A 23537-nucleotide genomic window follows, 5' to 3' on the forward strand; every position below is an offset into this window, starting at 1 on the left:
TCCGCAAGATCCCGCGAATACCGCGCAATATGTCGTCCGCCACCATGGGTAAGAAAAACAACAAGGGGAAGAAAGCCACCGATCCGAGTGAGACATCCAAACTACTGGCCGCCAAGATCTCGCAGTTGGAACAGGATGCCGTTGGTGAGAAGGAACAGGAAGCAGAAATCGGTGCGTGTTACCAGGGTGTGCGTGGAGTTCCTCGCGATCTCCAACTTGAGATTTTGAGGCCACTTGCATACGTGTTTCGTCTGGAGGCTGGACTTGGTTACTAACTTGAAATATACAGAGCGCGAAGTTAAGAAGGCGACTCGAGATCTGAACCAACTTCTCAATACCATGGAATCCCCAATGACTCGCCTGGAGGCTGTTTCCAAAAAGTATACCGAGTTGCTAGCGGACATGAAAAAGTTGGACCGGGACTATGCGAAGAGCAAGAAACGCGCCGATCAACTGCAGAAGGAGCAGGAGAAAGGCAAATCGGAATTTGGAAAGACTGTCACCATGAAGGACAAGCTGGAGAAGCTGTGCCGAGAGCTGACCAAGGAGAACAAGAAAGTTAAGGTAGGCAAGCCAGACCTCCGGGGCTGGTCTATTGCGCTTACTAAAACATTGCAGGACGAGAACAAGAAGCTGGACGACACAGAGAAGAAGGCCCGTTTGATCGTGAATGAACGACTGGACTCTTTGCTATACGACATTCAAGATGTCATGGCTGCCAAGGGGAATCCTCGTAACGAGAAAGTGGATACGGATTTGGATGAAGCGTACGCCTTTCCCCCGCCAAAGTGGAGCAGTTGTGGCTCTTCAATCTACTGACACGTGAATCCTAGACTCCGTGTAAAGCTCAAGACTATTAGCGAGCAATTTGACACCCGCGAGCTTCATTACAAGGGTCTCCTTCGCAGCAAGGACTCGGAGATCCAGAGCCTGACCGCCAAGTACGAGGAGCAACGCCGAGCTGCCGACAATGAATCCGTTCGCGGCCGAGCTTTGAGTGCGCAGGTCTCTACCTTCTCTCATACGGAAGCAGAACTACGCAGTCAGCTCAACATCTACGTCGAGAAGTTCAAGCAGGTACGGAGGCCCTCGTCGTTTCTACGCCGGCCATTCAGTTAACGGATAACAGGTCGAGGATACTTTGAACAACAGCAATGAGCTTTTCCTGACTTTCCGGAAGGAAATGGAAGAGATGTCCAAGAAGACCAAGCGTTTGGAGAAGGAGAACCACACTCTCAATCGGAAGCACGAATCAACCAATCGCAACATCCTTGAAATGGCCGAAGAGCGTACTCGGAATCATGGAGAACTCGAACGATGGCGACGCAAGTGTCAACATCTCGAGGCTCTGTGCCGTCGTATGCAGGCACAAGGCCGCGGCGAAGGATTAGCCGAGGGCGATGATCACTTAGAAAATGATGACGAAGGCACCGAGAGCGAGTACGATGACGATTACGAAGACGAGGAAGACTTAAGCGAGGAGGGAGAGTTAGACGAGCATGATCGTACCATCTCCCACCCTGCCGAACGGCCTGTCTTTGGTCCGCCTCCGCCTCCCAGTCTTCTCGAGGCCCGAGCTTCTAAGAATGCCGTTCTGAACGGTTGCCATTGATTGAGTTCTTGCATTGCTTCATTTCAATCTGTCTATGTTACCATATTCTTCGATTCTGTGATTTGAGGCGGTGACACGACTACTACTCTCTTGTGCCCCATTGCTGTTCGAGGGGATTTATGAGCCCCGGATGTACTAAGATACGAAATAGACTCGATTGTGGATGATACGAAATGGGCAACAGGGTTTGTTGATACTCTTCAAGGGACATGTGTCGCCTATGACATGCCCTTCTAAGGTTCAACACTTTAAATAATTTTGTTTTTGTATCGGTCACCATGGGTCAACTGGTTCATTCAGTTCCAAATGTTTCTGTACAAGTACACGCCATATCAAACAATCAAAGAATATCCACCAGTACAACCAAACATATATGATTCATTTATAGCTTGCTCAATTGCCCATTACCAGTGATGTACGAATTGCCTGTCTTGAGAACATCCACGGCCTGCTGGACCATCTCCTTGACAATTACACCAGCTGGTTTGATCTCCTTGACGCCCGCCGAAACATCTCCCATCAAGAAAGGCATATCAACGTCCTTCTCATTCTCCAAATCATGCATCATCGGCACAACACCCTTAGCAGTCAACTCCGCAATGTCAGCAGGCCGACTCTCCCACTCCTTAACGTAATCGTTAGGCAACATGCGCAACGGCCGCCCAGAAACGACCAAAGTCCTCTTTGTCTCCCCATACTTAGCCCCAACAACGGCCTCCTTATGCAGACGACTCGCACCACTCTCCTCCGAAGCTACAAACCGAGTCCCAACCCACACACCCGACGCACCAAGCATCAAAGACGCCGCAAGACTGCGCCCATCATTGACTCCACCGGCAGCAACAACTTGCGCCGGCAAACCCGTCAACGGACTCTTGTACTTCTTCGCAACATCCACGACAGCAGGAATAAGCACTGAGAACGGGATATCACCCGTATGCCCACCTCCCTCACCACCTTGCGCACAAACAATATCAACTCCGCGCTGGAAGGCCTTCTCCGCATGCTTCGGCGCTCCAACCATATTCATGATCAGTAGCCCCGCCTCATGGAGTCTTTTGACAGTTTTCTCGGGCGGGACACCTACAGCCGAAACGAAGAGTTTCGCGCCGTGCGAGATTGCAACTTCGACTAGCTCGTCTAGCTGTCCGTGCGTGTAGTCGTGGTTTGTTGCGCGTGCGCCTCCGCCTACTTGAGGCAAGGCGAGGTCTACACCAAAGGGTAGTGAAGGATCGCGGAGTAGTGATTTCAGCTCCGTTAGCATCTCTGATAATTGCTCTGGTGTATAGCCTAAACCGCCCACTGTGCCAAGGCCACCTGCATTTGAGACTGCGGCGGCGAGAGGAGCACCTGAGGCGCGGGCCATGCCAGCTAAAAGGACTGGGTGCTGGATATTGAGAAGACTGCAAAGGGGCGTGTGGAGAGACATATTGGCGAAGTTGGAGCTGTGATGTTCAGCAATAAGAGGTAGAATAGGTTGTTGAGTTCAATGGCAAGGTGAATACTATTGTATTAAAAACTATCACAAGATTTTATGTGGCGGAATCTCGTCAGGTACTTGGGTACAAGGTATGGATGTTGGGGTATCTATAATTTTGATGGTCGGAGTTCAAGAATGCGGGGAAGCTGTGCTCAACCGGACCGAGGCATTTTGACTAGCTTATGAATGCACATTTAATACTAAACCCTGACAATACATAGATCGTATTAACTAGTCTCGTGCTTTGTCGATCATCGATTTTAAAGCTCGTGCATCATATTTCAAGATGCCTTTACTTGTGCCGAAACCATATAGCCGACTTCAAGTTCTCCATTATTGAACTAGCCTATGTTCATTTTCATAGTTTTCTCATTGACTACTACTAGCCACTAGCTTGTGATACCTCTTATAGTAGCTACATCCTACAATGACCAGCAGATCTGAGTTCCATGTCTTGTGTCCAATTGAGCCTCGTTAAGGTACAAAAATAAATGCAGCAGGTATCCATGCTGACTACACTGTACGACAATAACACAAACACACGGTAAAATTTGAAATCTCTAGCCACATACAACTTAAAATGATATTTTGTGGGCCTATTTCTCCTGCTGCGTTGAACTGAAAATAATTAAGGTAAAGGGCGCGATGCCTAAAGCGGCAATGTAATTGGACGCGCTAGATCGCGTGGGGTTCGCGTCACCCAAATGTTTCCCGCATCACCGAACTCTTCCACTCCGCATCAAGGTCAAGGGATCTTGAAACCCACAAAATGACTCCAGGTGATGACTACGGGTTTCTAAGGCCTCCAGGGTATGTATCAACAGTATGCTTGGTTCCATGGGAACAATGCCACGTTCCCTTTCACTAAACCTGGCTGACCATTGCGCGTGTTCTGTTTGGATAGCAACGAGGAATACGAAGAGACCTACCGCACTCCCTCGAACTACAAACCCCTTGACACATTCAAGCTTCCATCTGGGCCTGGCCGGCACTATAAACAGCAGTATGGCGATATGTACTTCCTGCGGCTCGCTGGGCTGAAGCCCGCGGTCGAGAAAATTGCGACAGAAGCATGGGAGGGTATCAGTGTATGACTATCCCTCGATCAGATATTCGCGTGAACTGCGCCAGGGCCTGACTAACAATATTCTTCTGCATTGAATAGATCGCCGGAGAGCGTGCCAGACGTGTGGATCGAGTGCTTGATGTACGACAGGGTGAGCTGTGCTGGGTGGCCGGCACAGTGTATATGGATATGCCAATGAAGCCCAACATTCTGGACGATCTCACCAAAGAGGTAGGTTTGAATAACTCTTAAAGTCTGTTGGCTACATCTGACCGACGCCTAGAACTTTACCTCCGCACCACCTCCGCGCCGTACCTATGTCGACTCAACCAACCCAGCATTGACCCAGACTACCCTAGAGGATGCGTCGGGCCGTGTTCGTCTGGCTGGAGACTTCCTTTCATCCGTCCATCTTACTACTGGTACTGTCATCGCGGCGTTAGGAACAGAGAATGCCAATGGAGATTTCGAGGTTATCGACATTAAAGTGCCAGACCTGCCTCCACAGCCACAAAGATGGGGCAGTGAAGGTCCAAAACATAACGGCAAGGACGCAGCTCCAAAGGAATCTGGAAAGATTGCTTTTGTCAGTGGACTTGGGATTACAGGGACATCGAGCGATACGCTCGCATTGGAATTGCTTACAGAGTACCTTCTTGGGTACACAGGGTTCTCTGGGAATGAGGACACTGGCCTCTCTTCGGGTGCTTCAAAAATCACACGACTCATCATTGCGGGCAACTCTCTCGGAGCTAGCGTGATAACCGATGCAGCATCAGCTGGTACGGACAACGGCACAAAGAAGAAGGTTGTCCCGAGAAAGTACGGATATGATGCTTCGGCGTACAACTCTTCACCCATCACACAGCTGGATAGCTTCTTGTCGGAAATTCTACCTAGTATCCCAGTCACCCTGATGCCAGGCGAGGCAGACCCAGCAAATTTCTCCCTTCCTCAACAGAGCATTCACCGTACCATGTTTCCAAATTCAAGAGCATACGCTGCGCCTCCACCATCTGGCGAAGAGAACCCGGAAGCAGGCTGGTTTGACAGCGTCACCAATCCTTGGGAGGGTGAAGTGGAAGGCTGGCGAGTATGGGGATGTAGCGGCCAGAATGTCGACGATGTTCTGCGGTATCTCGACTTCTCTGGTGAGAATGGAGACGCAGACAAAGACTCGGACGATTCTGGCGCTCGCATGCAGGTTATGGAAGCAATGCTCCGGTGGCGAATTGGAGTTCCCACAGCCCCGGACACACTCTGTATGTTTAATGTTTCTACAAATATACTGGATCTACATGCTAACAATGTTCTAGGGTCGTATCCGTTCCAAGAAACCGATCCGTTTATTATCGAGTCCTGTCCGCATATTTTTTTCACAGGAAATCAACCTTCTTTCAAGACTGCCGTGATTGACGGTGACCTTCCTCTCCACCTGGATGGTGGTGATACTGAGATGACAGACTCTGCTGGCGAGACATCTGTACCTCGAGTCCGACTACTGTCTCTTCCACGTTTTAAGGAAACCGGGGAGCTGATTCTGGTTGATTCTGAGACTCTGGAGGTTGAGGTTATCCGGTTTGGTGTTTTTGCAGGACAGGAAGAGAAAAAATAGATCGATAGCATACTCGAAATAGGCTAATGACATGACTACATTCTAATCCATCATGCACTGTTATCCATTGCTCTATTGTCCTTGAGAATGTATGGTTTGGTCTATAACAGATGCACAAGAGGCTGATGGGTCTATCCTGAGTGGGACGCGTGATGTGAAGCTTGATTGGGATAGATGTATTCCTAAATGGGATGCGTGATATTGCTTGTCGCTTCGTTTGATGAGTCGACCTTGGGAAAGGGTGATCTTGCAGTCCTATTGGAGTTTCGCGTGATTGGTCGATCCTGAATATCAAGTGTGATCTTGGAGTATGAGGGTATGATCTTGGGACACCCTCTCCCCCTCTTCCAAAAGTATAAATACCCTCATGTTTTCTTCCCATCTCCCTCTTTCTTCTTCCTTTCTCATCTACCTTCCATCTTTTCCATCTTTTCCATCTTCCTTCTTTGGACTTCGAACTTTGAACTTCCTTCCATCAACCCACTCAACTTTGTTGACATCCATCATATCCATGATGTCCTTCTCTCATCAGACTCATGTCTTCCAACACGTATGTTTGCGTTTCTCTTCTTACATTTAGTTCTTTGTTTACTTCTTTTGCCTGCCCTCCCGTTCCCCTTCCCCTCTTCCTCCTCTTCTTCCTCTTCCTTCTTTGGACTTTGGGCTTCCTTTTTCCCATCAAACCACTCTCATATGTTGAAATCCATCACGTCCATCTTTTAGCCACTTAATGTCCTGCAAAATGCTCTTCAACATGTATGCTCACACGCTTGTTAACCTCATACTCTTGCTTTCTGTTCATTATTTTGCTCACCTATGCTGATGATACTCACAGCTTTCTAAGTGCCCATCATCATTCACACCTTGGTCACATTGATCAGCACACCTTTCACTCCAATCAACAAATCCCCAACTCTCCATGACGAGATTCCAGGTACCTTTTGACTGATCATTTCCATTCCTTGTGACTCTGCCTTAACCTGTCAGACTTTGCAAGCTTTTCTTTTCCACAAATTCTCACAATTTGCTACACCATTATCTGAGTTTGCGAAAACCCGCTCTTCCCTAGAGCCTTGAATGAACTCCGCTGCACCTGAAACACAGTCCCTGAACTCGTCATCGGCTCAAAAGAAAACCTTGCTGCTTGGCTCAAGTCCCCTCTGAACAGGCGTCACTCGGCTACAAACCACAAATCACCTATAGCCAACCTGAGTTTCAGGACGAATCCAGTTTGGATGAGGTCACAAGTTCTCACAACCTCCACGTTGACCTCCCCCCTCCCCAGGTCTCGACCAAACTTCCAATTCTGCACAACAACGCTCTGTCTCATTGTGGTGTGGAGGCACAAGCCACAGGTTTATAACGACGGCATGCGGTGAAGAAGCACCGGCCAAAACAAAAGGAAGGAAGGAAGAAAAGTCATTCGAAAGATACACGGGAATGAGCCAGCAAAAAGGATTGAATGGAAACCTGGGACTGGTGGGAACGAAGGAAAGTTGGTGATGTCGCCTTGAACTTTTATAATATGGAGGTCCTGTTGTCTTTTTTATGTATGAGAGTCTGGCGTTCGGATCTGAAGATGCTTGTACTTGATTAGATGTTAAGGTTGCCAAGCCCCACTTCACAAATTATATCCGCGGAGCGCAACTTTGCCAAAATTTCAAGCTCGACTACCAAGCACACATAGATCAGTAGAACATCCCTCAAGTACTTGGACCTTGAAGTCAATGATTTGCTTGATTATCGGAACATAACAAAGCCTCATCCATACCGTCCTGATGTTGCTCAACGCTGAGACTGGTACGCACTTATACCCCTTCCACACACCTTAACCATCTTTCCGACCTCAAAAGAAGTCCCAATTCATGCGGCAACGTAGTAGGTCTTGTATATTAACTTGTTGAACATAGCCATCTCGACCTCGAAGGTCCTACTCGTCCCATACTCAACATGGCACGTTCCCCGCTATCACGAATGGATGCAAGATGAGGTAAGTGGAAATGCCATCGGGAACCCCACATTCTAAACAACTACATTCTCAAATACTAATATTGGCACTAGGAAATCCAAGAAGCAACCGCTTCAGAACCGTTAACTCTTGAAGAAGAATACTCCATGCAACGCAGCTGGCGCCAAGACGCTGACAAGCTGACCTTTATCACCTGCCGACCAGTAACACAGCCCGGCACCAACTCAACACAAATCAAATTGTGTCCCGAGGATGAGTCCGCGGCAAACATGATCGGAGATATCAACCTCTTCCTCCGTGTCGAAGATGGCGAAGACGGAGACGCACCCCCACAAATCGTGGGCGAGATCGAGCTAATGGTAGCCGAGAAAATGAATCAGCGACGAGGATTCGGCAAAGCTTCGGTTTTGGTATTCATGAGGTATATTGCGGAGAAACAGGTCGAGATCTTGGAGGAGTTTGTGCAGAGTCTAGATGAGGGTGAAAGGGAGAAGGTGGTGCAGGCTGCTGGGTCAGAAGGATTACGGCTGCAGTGTTTGAGTGTTAAGATTGGGCAGGAGAATGTGAGGAGCTTGGCGCTTTTTGAGAGCTTGGGATTCGTGAAGGTTTCTGCTGAGCCGAACTTCTTTGGGGAGTTTGAGTTGAGAAGATTGGATTTGGCGGTTAGTGGGTTTGTCGAGGCTTTGGGGGTTGCTGGTGTTGAGGGCTACGTTGAGTTGGATTATCAGCGCAAGGAATAGATTTTTACAGCGAATATATTATTGTGTATATAAATGGATTCGACTACAAACCTCGTGGATTTAACGGATCAATATCGTTTATTGCGACTATCTTGAAGACATCCCGGGCACACCGTTATGCTGCTGCAACCAAAGAACAGAGTCAACTTGATTAGCTCGCCTTGCATAATGATGGGGAGATTCACCGTTGGCATCCAGAGAATCTTTCGATAACTTTGAATGCCTCTCCAAATATTCCAAAAAGTCAGGTCCATTTTGCACAGCAGCATGCCACGAAGTAGCCAAACTGGTAAAAGAAGAACGATATCCATCTAGATCAGAAAGGACAGTCTCCTGAATAGGAAACCCAATCTCAGCAAGTCGAACAGCAATTTTCTCGGTGACAAATGTACAGAGAAAATACTTGTCCACAGAAGAAAGACCTTTCCGAATCCGACTCTCAGGACAAGGCTTCCACAACTCGAGTAAACTCTCCAAGAACTGCAAATCTTCTCGCCAAGCCACAAGTGACAAGGGAGTCGGAAAATGAGTCATTTGAAACGCATTTGCTGGCATGCACAGAATCAAATTCATCGTACCAACAGGCTGGTCCCAAGCAAACATGTACTCGAGTATCTCGACAGAACGAGCATACACAGCAATAGCGACATAGGTCCACCCATACACATTGCATCCATAGCAATCCATTCCAGGAAGTCGTCTGCGAATCCAATCAAAACATCCAGGGCAATCATCGAGAATCGCGCCCGTGATCACATCTGGTTCCACACCCGGCCATCCGGTGATTGAAACGAGCTTGTTAAGCGGGGCTTTCCGTCCGCGCTGGGCATCGCGATAGGGTCCTAGAAAGGCAGTTTCTAGCTCGTGGTGGAAGCGTCTATTGTTGTATAGGAACTTTCCGACGAATGCTGCGGCTGCGTCTGTTGATCGCGAGATTTGGCGGATTCGGCAGAGGTTAGGATGGGTTAAGTATTCCGGTTCTGTTAGAAGACTATTCAGTAATGTATTCAGACTAATTTGGGGAGATGGTGATGGTGAAACTTCAGTGGTATCAGTTGAGATGCTAGGAGTGGAGAGTGCTGGTGGAGTGCTTGGTGGGTTGCTTGATAGAGGTGATGATGGATTTGTATGGTCGATGACGCCAATTGGGTACATGGGGAGGGGTTCCTCTGTTTGGTGGGATGATCCTTGGGAGCAAATATCATCCTGAAGATCAAGGTGAGTATGATTGAGGTTTAACTGGCTGAGTTTGAGGATAAGTTGATCCATGCTGAACTTTATGGATAGGCATTTGTTCCAGACATGGGCAAAATTTGGGCGAAACTCAGCATATATATATAAGTGTTTTGCTTGAGACATTTCAATGTTCGCTTTGAGCTGATCTTCCTGACAAAGAGCTTTGTTCTCAAGGTTGGTTCCTTTGTCGTCACTCTACCAAGCGCTTTGTTATTAGATCTTTCAACGAATCCTAAACATCAACCAGACCTCAGTTTGTTCTCATTGGAATTTCTCAATATTAGATGACAGGATGATCATTCCGGTTGACACAACACCCCCGCAAGTCCGGAACATAACACTCACTGTCTTGGCGATGGAATTTTTCAGCTATCCAACTTTGATATCACAAGTGATTGGCCGCAGCCACTATGTGCGGCCGTAGCGGCGGCAAACAGGCCAACTATAACAAAGACCCCACATATGTATATTAAAGGATTATGGAATATGCAATGAAGTCAGGTGCCTCTGCATCGCTCTTAAGAAGAAGGGAGGGCGTACTGACTTGTCAAATATAAGCAAAAGGTGTTTTCAGGTGTACACCGTCCAACCAGGGTAAAAGACCTATCTAAAAAGTGACCTGTTTGATACGTGAATATAGTAGAACTGCGTTTGGAGCACCATCAATACCTCTCGTCAGCCCTCAGCTAAGTCTTTGTCTCTCTACTATCTTCCTGGTAAACTAATTGGTCTGCTCGTTTACGTGGTGCCTAGGCCATAACAATCCGAAGCTAGTCGAAAGCCGGATGCCTGATTGACACCTAAGTTGTTGGTGGCTTTAAGGAAGCCTAATTGTTTCCACGCAGTTTGCAATCTCTCCTGTACGCCCCCACCCACGAAACATTCCGTAATAGCCTCGCTTCGCTCTGCTACGAAACGCACTGAGACACAGACACTACCTATGGGGTATGTAGCTGTTTTTTTTTTTCTCTTATCGTAGTGGGGCCACCATACAGCACGACTTAAAGATTCCACACATGCGGCTAGAAAGCTACACGAGGCCGCCACACATGAATCACTAGGTATCCGTCTCCACCGCCGAGACCCAGATCCGTGTTCGTCCGTGTGCTAGAACGATGAACAGCCGAGGGCTGACACGTGTGGATGGGTCCACACGGGATGCCAGAATCCAATGAAGTCCGGATTCACGATCGTTTGTGGAGACTGATTGTTTCCGTGACGAGGCACCTTATGTGTGATATGCACGTGCAAGATTTAGCGGGAGCAGGGGTGTGAAGAATATGCCCTGCAGAATTGACTGAAGAAATAATCGGTGGAAGGAATCGACTGTGGATTTTGCGCCTCGTGGCAGCATGTTACATAGAACTATACTTAATGTAGTTTAGGCTGGGTTCGGGGAACGCCGTCCGGGGTCCCCATCCTTGGAAGTGGGTACCCCTGTTTGGCTCGGGCCTTACAAAGAATACGTGGTGGATTAGAAGAGGCTTGTAGACAAAAACTTGATGAAATTATGTGACCACTCATTATGATAACTCATTACATATGTAAAACTCATTATAACCACCAGGGCGCACATTATCGCCCACTCTCAGAGTTGGGAATGTATTTTATGGGAGCTGATTCCCAGGCAGCTCGACCAAACAAAGTATTTTCGAAGGACCCGTGTCTAAGACGAGTTCGAGTTATCAGCACAGCTGAAAGCGGAGCCTAGAAGAAATGTTAATTCAAATTTTGATGTTTTGGAGGCGGAAAAACAATACCGATAGTTCCTGTAGCATAGGCATCAATGATTTCAATGATGACACCATATGTGGCGCCGACGAGGAAGAAGATACCCAGCACAACCATTCCCCAGTGCAGCATGTATATGATCTTCTGCGTGAAGGTACCTTTCCTGTAGTGGCTGTTGCTGTACAGCCACAGGAGTCCAGGAAGGGACATGGCCAGAGGAGCAAAGCAAACGGAGCCAACAAGGGCAACCAGATAGTTGAAGATAGGAATGGCCTCAGCTAGGATGAAGGAAATGGCACCGAGGACAATCGTGCAGCTCATCCAGGTAGCCCAGTGAACGAACGTGTTGCTTTGCAGGTGGCGAGTGTTACCCAAGATACGCACAAAGATGTACTTGGCCGCAATCTGGAGGAAAACAGAGTCAGCGTTGTAAAATCAGATGAATGCGAAAGTCTCACGTGAAGGTAGATCGTGGCGCTGATGACCAGACCTAGCAGTGCAACACCGTAAGACACCATCTTGATCGTCTGTCCGGCGCTCTATACAAGAATTGTTAGCTGATGATTTTCGACAAAATAGCAGAGGCGGAAAACACATACACCCAAGGAGGGACTGGCCACCCATTGTCCACACCAGCGGTAAACAACCAGACTGAAAGCAAGGTACGAGGCAGTAACCAAGCCCATGCAGAGATATAGCGACTTCTTGTAGTCCTTCGGGTTCCGCATCTCCGCCATCACCGGGATGAAGGCGCTGGTACCAGCCGAAGAGACGAAGATGGTGCTGGAGGCGACCATGCCGGCAGCGAATCCGGGGTTGTTGATGGCAAGGTAGCCGAGTTCATAAGGGCCCGTTTGGGGAGCGGCGGCTGGTCGGTCTCGCGTTGTGACTCCGATGACAACAATCAGAACGGCTGCATAGATCGAGATGAATCCTGCATATGTGAGCCAGCCCACATGCTGGAGCTTGCGGACTGAAGCCGTCGCGACGATTACAATGGCCGCAATCAAAGACCACCAGACGGTGCATGCGGCGTGGTGCGAAAGGGCGTTCAGTCCCGTTGACACTCCAATGATACCACTGCCAGTCACTAGGACGTAGCCGATGAGGAATACAATACCAGTGACTTCCTTTGCGAACCAGCCGCCGGCCACCTCTGCCATATCAGCAATGGAGTGGCAGTGAGGGTACTTCTTGCGGAAGTTGCCGAGAATCACGAAAGAGTAGGTGTTGAACGCGCCCCAGGCGACGATACTGATGGAGCCACCAACTGCACCGAGAGAGTACAGCGCGGATGGTAGCGATAGCACACCGGTGGCGAAGAGGACCTTCACCATGATAATGCACGCCTTGAACCAACCGACATTGCGGAAGCTGACGCCATCTGTGGTCTTCTTGAAGACCTCCTGCTCCTCGATCGAGTCCCGAGGGCTTCCCAGCTCGGTATCGACCACGCTTGTCTTCTCATTAAGGGTCATTATGAATGATTTTGAAAAAGAAACAAAGCTACCAGGCTGGGGAAAAAAGTTTCAGAGATCCAATGCGCCAGGATTAAGTACCCGGCCTTCTGTTATCAGTGTGGATCCCTGCATGAGCGGCCGTCTGAAAAAAAGCTCTCGCTCCAATAGGAGCTAATGGATGAAAGATTTGCCAAGTCCAAAGCTTCATCAAGTAAGAAACTTTTACATAAATGTATTGTCCTCAGAGGCCAGCTGCCATGGCGGTAATCTACTGTGGGCCCTCGAGTGCTAGCGTTGGTCAATTGCCACTAGTGTGCCGTGCCCACGCCTAGTAGTAACTAGCATGTTGATAGTGAAAGTGTACGACCAAGGCTGCCAGCTGCACAGATTGCAAGATCGTCCATGCACTATTCGTATGCTGCATAACATCACTGAAGAAGAAAAATCGTCAGAAAATGACTATCTGGGGAGAAGAAAAGTGCGTTCTAATATAGTGCAGTGGATTGAGTTTGAATTCCAACTATTGCCGAGATCAGTATGAGGAAGCTAGCCCTTCTGGGACAAAGGTGGTTAGATCCCAACAAATCTGTTGGTCGATGCTCCACATGGTATGTCTTTCCTTTTTGAAACTCTCGGTTTTCCCAAGGTCTAGCCAGAAGTTAGATGGTGCCTCCAAAAATTTCCGCATATTCCACACTATGCAGTGCATTTTTGTCTTCCCTAGTCTCCGGCACACTTGCAGACACTGGATCGTTTGTACCGACACCGGATATGTTCATATTGCTGGCAATGGAGACGCCTGGTTGGTCTCTTTCAATATTGATATTCTGATGTGACGAGACCTTTCCTCGAATTTGAGGGACAGTGGACGCATAATACGCATGTAGTCAAGATTCGGATATAACGGTGCAATGGAAGTGGCCAAGCTATGTGCACGTCAGATTAGGTTGGGGTGCGTGTTCATTAAGGTGGCGAGTAGCCCGACTACTTAACTAGTCAAAAGGGGAACACTCGTCGGCAGCACACTCGAAGATGTGCGGGTCGATCCAGCAACACAAAATAACAACACAGGGCTAGCGCAGGCTGTACGAGTTATCCAATGGGCAGCACCCGTATGTGCAGATCAGAGAGGTATATGAGCGTGCTATTCAATATGATCTTCATGGTGCTAGATATACTACCCGTGTCCAGCACCCCAGCGTACTGAAAAAAGGCGTCACAATACAGGTCGGAAAACCCGCCTCCGTTCTAATCCGTAATAACAAGTAACAGGGGGGTTCCCCACAATAATATCAAATAGATATCAGGTTAGACTATGAATATGAGAGCAGATAATTGACAATGGAATAAAGAAGGCTCAAATATTTCAGCCACTAGCCTATATCGGGGTCTAGCAACTGATTAAGAAGAGCGGGCATCATTGTTCAAGTAGGACTATCTTTGGTCTTGCTCAATCGAGCAAAGCATATGTGATAGACCTCTGGAAAACATTTGATGGGCCGGCATCTCCCGCCCTCCGCCCGCGAGGGTCAGGTGGAGCGCGGGTCCTTACCCAGAGGCGATGCTCAGTGAGCAGGTCAAAGTGCTTATGTAATGCCCAGTGAGTTAAAGCGGCAAGGAGCACTAATTCGGGGGAAATCAAAATTTGCCAGACATTTTTCTCCGGTATATATACATTGTAGTATGCCCAAATTCTTCCTTTGATTATCCAAGTCTTTCGTCGAACATCAAATAACTAGACAAGTTCTCAAGAACGCAAATCATTCAATTGATCCTATACATCCGAATGAAAATTTCGTTGTCTTGCCCATAGGTGTTTAGCGCCAAAACCTTAAGGGAATTCTGGCAAAACTTCTCGATAAAACTGTTATAACACCTTCTTACTTCCTATACATATACATATTACTACTGTAACAGAACTGGGCCTTGAATTGTGTATAAAAAGGTGTATATTATTGTGTTTGAATCACAGGACTCCCTCAGTCTCCATGCACTTCACACTAGGTACAATTTGAACGGTACTACAGGCGAGCTGACCGAATCTAGTGTGCTCTTGGCGATATGGTTCGATAAACAGTCTGAGTGCATGCGGGAAATCTTTTTTGAATATGCCTAGGTGGTAGTAAGGACATGGGCAAAACGCAAGATTTCTTGGCCTGGGAAACGTGACATGATTTGAAATGTCCAGACTGTTTACGTAGCACCTTACGGGAGTTCCAATCTACTGTTGGGAATAAACGGGTGCATCAAGTAATGAAATGCTTAGTATTGATGCCATTAAGATGGACAAGGCAATTCCTCGCACAAAGCGCACAAGAAGCCCAGTAAAGATGTTTCAACTGTTTTTTTCATTGGTGTGTAGGGACTGGAAGCTCCGACAAAAGCGATCCTCGAGTGCGTCCGGAAAATGCGAGTTCGTTTGACCGGTGGATTATCACATCGGTATACAAACGCAAGGTTGACGTCTTTTTTCATTTCCACCACCCCTGTGTCGGCTCGCAGAGAGAGTCAAGGCCGTGCCATTCGTCCCTCCAACAGTTGGTCTTGTATTCATCGACAACCATTCGCACCGAACTCCATGCCTCCTTTTATGCCATTGTCACTGAATTTACAGGGACTTCTTCTTGTCGCCGTTGGTGACGTCGACAACCTTGAGGGCTATAGAGAAAAAGGGTATGTTAGTATAGGCTCGAGTAATCTTCAATTCGTCTCATGGTGTGCTCCCAAGTCTTGTTGCCTCCTTCAATCGCAATTGATTTCGAACAGGCTTCCAACATAGAGTCACGGGTAGGAAGGATCGTGTGGAAGTGTGGGGTTCGACGCACCAGGGGGAAGGCTCTGCTTGAGCTTGTCGGCCTTGTCGGAGTCCTTGAGGACAAGGGTGTACAGGAAGCGCTCGCAGCGGACCTTGAACTTGATCTGCTGGGTCTTGCCGTTCTTCTTGATCCGGGCGGCTGTAAAAGCAATTGATTGTTAGTCTTCAATTCCGGGTTCTCGCCTCATGGCGGGCTATTCTCCGAGCGGGAAAAGGGCGAAACGTACAGGAAGCGTCCTTCCGGCGGCAGATCTCAATGAACTGCTTGATATCGGAGACTTCGCGAGGCATGGTGACGGTTGATGCGGATTGAGGTTGCAATGGTGAGGAATCGCAGTCAAGATGGAGTTGTGTGGATCGGATTAGGGTTTTTGCTCCACGAAGCCCTGGAGGTCACGTGGTTCCGTTGCGGGTAGGTGCGCGAGGCTAATCGTAGTCGGCGACGGGCAACGTTCCGATATGTCTTCGAGGAGGGTTGGTCCTGGTGCAAATGTAGCGATTGTATTGGATTGGTGTCGTCGATCAGCGGAAGTCCAGTGGGGGTTGGCAGGATCATAATATCCTGAAGGCCACCGGCGGGGGTGGGTGCTCTCATGTCGCAAACGCTGCATCGGCTCGGCAACGACATGCGGACATGTTGTTGCATTACGGGGTTGTAAATCGCTGTCCTGACTCTCCAAGTCGCGGCTATTGATAGACGGTGTTTTCTTGGTAATATGGAAGCGAAGTCGATACCGTTTCCAGAAGATTATGCTGGTGACTGTTAGACTGTTGACGGACGTAGAAATGATACACTCACCCCTGCATGACCGCACTTCCCATAGCAAGCACGAAGGTAACGGCTGTAAAGAAAATGACAGCTTCCATGCTGAAGTTTACTGATGCCAGAAAATGTACATTGAGAATCGGTGTCGACCGAGTGGAGTATAGATAGAAGGTTGCTGTGAAGCCAAACTACGATTTTTATTGCAAAGATAGTTTCAAACGTGTATTCATTCATTATTGTAGCTTCCTAGAGCATGAATTCAAGAAGACTGAGCAGGAAGGAAGCTATTGTGATGCGTGTAGATCGGAAGGCAGCAGCGACATGAAGTGGCGCAAGTGGCGTGAGGTGGCGGTGCATCTCTCTAAGTGGTCTACTTGTCCAAACTCACTTCAAGCTTTAGACACCACGTCGCCTGTTCGAATTTTTGTTTATATCAAAGTGGATATTACTATTGACTCCTACTATTCACATTTCACAGCGGCTTCAACCGTTTGTACATTGAAAAAGCCAAGATGCCTACGCCACTGGATCGCGCGATGAACTCTAAGGTACTTACTCCACCCTGCTGAAACCACATTGAGTATAGCTAACAAGGGGTTTTTAGAACCTTTTCATGGGTGAATATACAACAATGAAATTGCAGTCAAGTGAAAAAAACTCCTAACATTCTATTATGACATAGGGTTTGCAGGGATGGTGACGGCCGTTGCAGCCTGGTCCATCTGGGGCTCCGACATGTTCCCCAGTGAAGCCGACCCCAAAGGAAGTAAGCAACAAGCAAGACAAACATTCAAATACATGCTGACTGGAAAGATCCCGAGGACTGGACTGTCGATGAGATGAGAAGGTGGCTTCGTGTGGTATGTTCCAGATCCCTTGAATCGAGAGACCCTCACTAACTATGTTGCAGCGGGGACTTCTGCCGAGCGAAAATGCAAGCAGGGAAGAATTGCTGGAGAGAGTCAAAGCCAATCTGCGGATACTGCGTAATTCCAAAGCCCCGGTATCCAAGTCGTGATGGCCGAGCGGTGGTTTGGTCTCGTTGTTTTCAATCCTTCAAATGCGTTCTCATGTGTAATTCCCCAATTGTTTCGCAATCGCGCTTTTCATCAACTCAATAATTCCTGATAAGCTTCTTGTCCAGCAAAGGTTCATGCCTGAAGATGGCATAGAGATATCTTATAGCTCACAACTATCGCCGTCACAATGAGCGACAAATATAAGCAAATCGTTCATCCATATCTTTGTTTCCATGCGACTCTCGACACATATCAGACGACAAGGCGGAAGTTTTGGCTCTGGATCAACCAGTCTCGTCGGCGCTTGCCACGCTCAGCAGACGGGTTGGGTACGAGGACGAAGGTTTCACTAAAGCCGCGCTGAGGCTGATCGCGGTTCTCGCCATATCGCACATGTCCGCTCACAATCACCAATATCGACATGTCCTTAATGGTCATCTGGGCGGCCGGTTTGATACCAGACTCGGTAACGGTAGGGTAAGCGCGGTTGATAACTTGGCAGTCATATGATTGGGCTTCGTAGTGTGCGTGTGGCATCTGGTTGACGAAGATATCTTGCACCGCAGCACCGTCTGCCACAGTGTTGCCGTTGAAGAGGATTTTTGAGGCTACTGGAGCGTAGAAGGAGGCGATAGACTCGCGGTTGGAACAAAGGGCTTGGTAGAATGTTTGAACAAGCTCGGTGGCAGCTAGAGATTCCGATCAATACAAGCGACATTGGTAGGGGTTTGGGGCGTTAAAATACCCTCAGTGGACACTTTGACCAGCTGGTCGTCGCTTACTGAAGACATTGCGACGGTCTGAGGAATGGCGAAGTTACAAGACAGAGCAGGTATAGAGGATAGTCTTCATGTACACCTCCTAGATGAAGTTATGTACCAGGAACAGGATTTTTCACTGGCTCTGCTTTTATCGTGAGGGCGGAGGAAAGGCGTGGGGAACAAAGAAAAATGACGAGCGGGAGCTTGGACCACTTCCGGAGCGCGATGCGGAATAACATGCGACACTGATTTTCTTCTCCGCAACGCTCCCGATGGCTTCCATACGAGCGCCATTTCGTGCCCTCCCAAGGACCAGCTTTCTTCTTGGTTCTCGACGGTCATGGACTTGCACCGCCTGCAAATATGGAAGTCCTAGGACTTTCCAGCGTGGAGTTGCGTCGACTGCGACTCAGACTCCGGGGGACTTCAAAAAGCCGTACTATGTGACCACGCCGATCTTTTACGTCAATGCTGGTAAGCAAATCTCATCGCTGCTAATCAATCACTTTGTCTAACCTTTTGGTCTGTGATAGCACCACACGTCGGCCATTTCTATACCATGGTCATCGCCGATATCTTGAAACGATGGCAGGTCCTGCTGGGAAACACCGATGCTCAGTTATTGACCGGAACTGATGAACATGGAATGAAGGTACCACGGATATCTGTAAAATTGGAGGGACGTTTTAGTTGACAGTCTTGTCAGATCCAGCAAGCAGCCCTCGCAGCGGGAATGGATACCCAGGCTTTTTGCGACATGAATTGCCGAACTTTTGAGGTACATATCTTAATCCATGATTCTTCTTTCTGGACAAGAGACTAATCTTAAGCTGTGACAGGCCCTAGCCAAAGCTGCAAATCTGAATAACGATCACTTTATTCGAACCACTGATTCGGCGCATCGGGAAGCTGTACAATATTTCTGGGTAAGCAGGCTCGCTCACTGACAAGGACACAACTAATGGACGATTAGGAAATGCTTCAACACCGAGGTTACATCTACACTTCTAAGCACGAGGGATGGTACTCCGTTAGCGATGAGACTTTTTACCCGCAAACGCAGGTACAGAACTCCCTGGATCCAGCAACGGGACGAAAGAGGATGGTAAGCTTTTCCCAACAACCAACATCAGTGATGGCTGCTCACATTTCACCAGGTCTCAATTGAGACTGGAAAGGAGGTAGAGTGGTCCTCGGAGACCAATTACCATTTCCGCCTGTCCGCATTCAAGGACCGCCTGCTGGAGCTATATAAGAGAGAAGACTCGTTCATCACGCCATCAAAGTATTCAACATCCATTATTCAATCGGTCTCATCCGGACTGCAGGACCTGTCAATCTCACGGCCAGCAGAGCGTCTCACCTGGGGCATTCCGGTTCCCGGTGATAACACCCAAACAATCTATGTTTGGCTGGACGCGCTCGTGAACTATCTCACTAGAGCCGGATACCCATTCCCTCCCGGGCAAGAGGAAAACTCCATGTGGCCCGCAAATGTCCATGTGGTCGGGAAGGATATTGTTCGGTAAGTGCGGTGCAATAGTATTCAAGCCCGGATTTGACCGTTGATCATTTACAGTTTCCATTGCGTCTACTGGCCCGCATTCCTCATGGCTTTGGATCTTCCTTTGCCACAAAACGTCCTGGTGCATGGACATTGGACTATGAATCGCGAGAAGATGTCAAAATCTACTGGCAATGTGGTGAACCCATTCTTCGCCATCGACAGATTCGGCGTGGATAGCATGCGGTTCTTCCTAGCCTATCAAGGAGGTTTCTCTGACGATGCCGATTACGATAACGCTTTCATCATTCGTGATTATAAGAAGTTGCTCCAAGGAGGAATTGGCAACCTGGCAGCGCGCTCAATTGGGCTTGCCAAAGGAAAATTGGGCTCATATATCAAGGACGCCACTTCTAATAACCTCCCTGTCCCCAGCCCGGCGGATCGGGAACACCGGAAAATGTTGGTCTTGACACCGCTCAAGGTTGCAGAGCATATGAAGGGACTGAACCCGCGTGCTGCGCTGCAGGAGATCATGAGCATCATCGAGAAGGTATGAACGAGCGCCTAATCTCCTCATCGGACAATAGTTGACCATGTACGACAGACCAACAAGTACTTCCATGCAACGGAGCCATGGAAGAACCCCAACCACCAATGGGTTCTCTTCAACGTGGCAGAGTCGCTCCGCATCTCTGGCATCATGCTACAGCCGTTCATGCCCGCAAAGTCACTGGAACTTCTGAAGATGCTCCGCGTAGATACATCCAATCCTGCCAAGATAGGATTCTCTGCAGCGGTCTATGGATCGGATTCAAAGTACGGTAAAGGTGCCAAGAAGGGTCATCTTTTCCCTCCTCTCCTCGCTGAAAACTAAAAAATCTTGGCGCGAGCTTCCTCCTTTGATGCAAAAGGATGGGCCAAAATGGAGGCACATTGGCCCCACTATGTACGACTATGTATAGCATTTGAGTAGCGCATGTAACTGTATTTATTTCCATCAAACCATTACCTCTCTATTAATTTGATCGCTCTGGAACTACTGAGCGCCCCTGAGACCCCGATATCCTCTCTAGGTTTAGCGCCAAAAGACCCTGAGTCATTACGAGATTAAATTGGGCCATGCAAGCCTCTCGCTTCTTTCACTGAGTCACATAATCATGCCAAGGATAATTCCGGCATTAGCGCCAAGCATGGACCCTGAGGCTCCTCTCCACAACAATCTATAAGATGGAACATGAAATGCTCAGATACTGAACCACAAGCATGTTGGCTATGGTATTTTTACCTACCTTTCTCTTTCCTCCAGATATAGTGCTATGCCCTCAGATATCCAAACCAAGTTGACATATCTCCACTGGCAAAACAGCTATACTCATACTCGACCATACCGAATCGCCCAATTCGGTCGCAAGAAGAAAAATGATGAACAGTCCCATAATTTGGTCTTCCAAAAAGGAGACTCTGCTGAGACTATCAAAGATATCCGAGGTGTAAGCGATCATACAAAATTTTCCCTCGAGACCAATGGCTTTGTGTATGCGAAGCACCCGCCGCCATTGTTCACACAACCAAAGGACTTTGTAGACCCTGATCAGGTCCGCAATGTCTTTTTACCGGAATGTGAAGCAATCGTGAGAAAAGAGATTGAAGGAGTTGATCGGATTTTCATTTTTGATTGGAAAGTAAGGAATTCTATCTCAGCCTCAAGAGAAATATACTTATCGTCGTTCTGTAGATCAGGAAGAGAAAAAGTGCCAAAGAGCGACGAAAGAGGAATCCAAACTTATTGAAATTCGCTCGACAAGTTCACGTCGGTGAGTTTTTTTTCGTTTCCCAATTCATTACCTCAATGCGTAATACATGCTTTTATAAGTTCTAACGGAGCTCAGATACGCTTCTGACACGAGATGAACTCGAGACCTCTTTGACAGAGCGGATCCGCAATCATCTCCCTGAAGAAGCACATCATCTGCTTTCTGGTCGAGTACAAATGATAAAGTGAGTATAATCAATGCCTCCAGGCCATATATCTACGATTCTTTTCAGTCTCTAATGTATCAATAGCATTTGGCGGCCAATAGGCGGACCAGTTGAAGACGATCCAATCGCTGTGTGCGATGGACGAACTCTTGATACATCCAAGTTGATTGGAACTAATATGATCCGGGGTGATTATAACGGTACACTCATGTACCCTTTATATGACCCAAGTCATGCCTGTCAGTGGTACTATATGAGTGGACAAGGAGTTGAGGATGTGCTGCTGTTTAAGAGTTTTGACTCCAAAGAGGGGAGCGTTAAATGTAAGTGGCTTATCATTGCACACTGAAAAGGATGTCTAAGCCCTCATGATGAGTCTAACAGCTTTTACGTGCTTTAGATGTCCCCCATACATCATTTTCACTGCCAGATGTCCCGGAAGATGCACCCTCGAGGATTAGTGTCGAGGTGAGGGCTTTAATTTTTACACATTAGATCTAAAGCTTCAGAGAATCGACCAGTCATTTTATTTGCACTTAAATCTCAGTCACTAAACAGAAATATCCAACATCTTGACCCGATAATCCCAATAATTCTTCCGAATAGGATCATACTTCTCCAACAAACCCAACATCTCAACAGCCTTGCCCTTCCTCTCATCGGAAGCATAAACATCCACCAACCACTCAACAGCATGAGAGCTCTTAACGATATCCTCTGAAACAACAAACTTCCCGGCGAAATCCTCCCACTCCCCTAAGCTCCTACCAGACGCAAGTAAAACACCCCGAGCATACCACCACGGGCTCCGATTCTCCGGTGCCCGCACAATAGCGTTTTGCGCAAATTCCAATTCCGCATCAATCATATCCTCGTCGACAACGGCCAACACGCCCTTCTCAGCCGGCGTAGTTGACATATCGCCCGCATTGACCATACCGGCGTCATGCTCGGTGTCAGCGCGAGGACCGAAGCGGAGCGTGTACCGGTGACTCCAGGCGGAGTTGTTGCGGACGTCAGCTTTCAGGAGGACGTTCACGTCTTCGATTTCGCGGGGGTGATCCCATAGCTTGAAGTGGCGGACGAGCCAGTGGCGGTATGTCCATACATGGTAGTTTTTGCTGTCCTGGGCGAACATTTCCATTAGGAAGTCTAGTTCCTTAGGTGGAAGACTGGGGAAATGTTGGCGGGAGGACATGAGTACTTGGCGGTGGTGCCTGATGATGTTAGTCTTGCTTTTAACCCAATACCCAGGCGTAAAAGTGTATGTACCAGATTTGATAGTTTTTCAAGTATTTGAGAGCTACCTGGTTCAACCATGCAACTTCTTCTTCGATATTCTTATCCAACGCGAAGAGGATTCTGGCGCGGTAGATCCTGGGAGGAGTTAGAATGGGTAACTGTGACCAAGACGCATTTCGAGAAGTAAACCAAATTCAACTACTTACCAAACAGTGTAATGAGCAGGGTTCATCGAGATAATATCCTTAGTCAAGTCTAAGGCCCGATCAGACATCTCATTGGCAGCCATCACGGCCCGCAGGTAAGATGTTGCCTCGAGGTACTCGGTGGGGTAGGCAATGGAAGCCAAAGGCAAGGCATCGGCACCTTCGCCATCATCCAGTGGAATTGGAGTCACAGAGGCCCATACTGGGTCGTCGGCGTATTTTCCGACCATTTTGAGGGGTGAGTTTGGCTATCAAACCTGATGCGGGGGAATTCGAGTGGATGAATGCGCTAAACGCTAGATTCGTATGAAGTCGGAATAAAGGAGGGGGAA

At 48.1% G+C, this 23537-nt stretch overlaps 12 protein-coding genes across 12 annotated transcripts; 5 read left to right on the plus strand and 7 right to left on the minus strand.

Moving 5' to 3' along the window:
• Nucleotides 1–44: 44 nt before the first annotated feature.
• N7503_002544 (taxilin) lies at nt 45–1612 on the plus strand (the record flags this gene model as incomplete). Its single annotated transcript, XM_057062091.1, has 5 exons — nt 45–171; nt 290–564; nt 619–767; nt 834–1077; nt 1130–1612. 5 exons carry the CDS (start codon nt 45–47, stop codon nt 1610–1612), a joined length of 1278 nt encoding a protein of 425 aa, XP_056926053.1.
• A 382-nt stretch (nt 1613–1994) lies between these two features.
• Nucleotides 1995–3041, minus strand: N7503_002545 (NAD(P)H-dependent flavin oxidoreductase; the record flags this gene model as incomplete). The annotated part of the gene is made up of 1 exon (XM_057062092.1): nt 1995–3041. The coding sequence occupies one exon, from the start codon at nt 3039–3041 to the stop codon at nt 1995–1997; it is 1047 nt and encodes a 348-aa protein (XP_056926054.1).
• Nucleotides 3042–3861: 820 nt separating this feature from the next.
• Nucleotides 3862–5773, plus strand: N7503_002546 (DNA-directed DNA polymerase delta subunit POL31; the record flags this gene model as incomplete). Its single annotated transcript, XM_057062093.1, has 5 exons — nt 3862–3902; nt 3997–4180; nt 4258–4389; nt 4442–5420; nt 5475–5773. The coding sequence occupies 5 exons, from the start codon at nt 3862–3864 to the stop codon at nt 5771–5773; spliced, it is 1635 nt and encodes a 544-aa protein (XP_056926055.1).
• Nucleotides 5774–7551: 1778 nt separating this feature from the next.
• On the plus strand, nt 7552–8482 carry N7503_002547 (uncharacterized protein; the record flags this gene model as incomplete). Its single annotated transcript, XM_057062094.1, has 3 exons — nt 7552–7573; nt 7684–7763; nt 7835–8482. The coding sequence occupies 3 exons, from the start codon at nt 7552–7554 to the stop codon at nt 8480–8482; spliced, it is 750 nt and encodes a 249-aa protein (XP_056926056.1).
• An 87-nt stretch (nt 8483–8569) lies between these two features.
• N7503_002548 (uncharacterized protein) lies at nt 8570–9751 on the minus strand (the record flags this gene model as incomplete). Its single annotated transcript, XM_057062095.1, has 1 exon — nt 8570–9751. One exon carries the CDS (start codon nt 9749–9751, stop codon nt 8570–8572), a length of 1182 nt encoding a protein of 393 aa, XP_056926057.1.
• A 1633-nt stretch (nt 9752–11384) lies between these two features.
• Nucleotides 11385–12927, minus strand: N7503_002549 (uncharacterized protein; the record flags this gene model as incomplete). Its single annotated transcript, XM_057062096.1, has 4 exons — nt 11385–11425; nt 11479–11854; nt 11908–11988; nt 12049–12927. 4 exons carry the CDS (start codon nt 12925–12927, stop codon nt 11385–11387), a joined length of 1377 nt encoding a protein of 458 aa, XP_056926058.1.
• Nucleotides 12928–15517: 2590 nt separating this feature from the next.
• On the minus strand, nt 15518–16015 carry N7503_002550 (60S ribosomal protein eL38; the record flags this gene model as incomplete). The annotated part of the gene is made up of 3 exons (XM_057062097.1): nt 15518–15567; nt 15735–15863; nt 15952–16015. The coding sequence occupies 3 exons, from the start codon at nt 16013–16015 to the stop codon at nt 15518–15520; spliced, it is 243 nt and encodes an 80-aa protein (XP_056926059.1).
• A 71-nt stretch (nt 16016–16086) lies between these two features.
• N7503_002551 (uncharacterized protein) lies at nt 16087–16591 on the minus strand (the record flags this gene model as incomplete). Its single annotated transcript, XM_057062098.1, has 2 exons — nt 16087–16477; nt 16524–16591. The coding sequence occupies 2 exons, from the start codon at nt 16589–16591 to the stop codon at nt 16087–16089; spliced, it is 459 nt and encodes a 152-aa protein (XP_056926060.1).
• Nucleotides 16592–17002: 411 nt separating this feature from the next.
• N7503_002552 (Ish1 domain-containing protein) lies at nt 17003–17508 on the plus strand (the record flags this gene model as incomplete). Its single annotated transcript, XM_057062099.1, has 5 exons — nt 17003–17038; nt 17095–17107; nt 17173–17256; nt 17304–17350; nt 17401–17508. 5 exons carry the CDS (start codon nt 17003–17005, stop codon nt 17506–17508), a joined length of 288 nt encoding a protein of 95 aa, XP_056926061.1.
• Nucleotides 17509–17761: 253 nt separating this feature from the next.
• On the minus strand, nt 17762–18300 carry N7503_002553 (putative nuclear transport factor 2 domain protein; the record flags this gene model as incomplete). Its single annotated transcript, XM_057062100.1, has 2 exons — nt 17762–18198; nt 18255–18300. The coding sequence occupies 2 exons, from the start codon at nt 18298–18300 to the stop codon at nt 17762–17764; spliced, it is 483 nt and encodes a 160-aa protein (XP_056926062.1).
• A 242-nt stretch (nt 18301–18542) lies between these two features.
• Nucleotides 18543–20651, plus strand: N7503_002554 (methionine--tRNA ligase MSM1; the record flags this gene model as incomplete). The annotated part of the gene is made up of 8 exons (XM_057062101.1): nt 18543–18744; nt 18804–18922; nt 18977–19048; nt 19110–19196; nt 19244–19375; nt 19428–19795; nt 19850–20327; nt 20382–20651. 8 exons carry the CDS (start codon nt 18543–18545, stop codon nt 20649–20651), a joined length of 1728 nt encoding a protein of 575 aa, XP_056926063.1.
• Nucleotides 20652–22307: 1656 nt separating this feature from the next.
• On the minus strand, nt 22308–23435 carry ramB (bifunctional protein farnesyltransferase/protein geranylgeranyltransferase; the record flags this gene model as incomplete). Its single annotated transcript, XM_057062102.1, has 3 exons — nt 22308–22974; nt 23030–23134; nt 23206–23435. 3 exons carry the CDS (start codon nt 23433–23435, stop codon nt 22308–22310), a joined length of 1002 nt encoding a protein of 333 aa, XP_056926064.1.
• Between the last annotated feature and the right edge of the window lie 102 nt (nt 23436–23537).

The sequence above is a fragment of the Penicillium pulvis genome (assembly GCF_028828015.1).
Source record: "Penicillium pulvis strain IBT 33274 chromosome Unknown contig_12_segment0_segment0, whole genome shotgun sequence".
Classification (NCBI taxonomy): Eukaryota; Fungi; Ascomycota; class Eurotiomycetes; order Eurotiales; family Aspergillaceae; genus Penicillium; species Penicillium pulvis.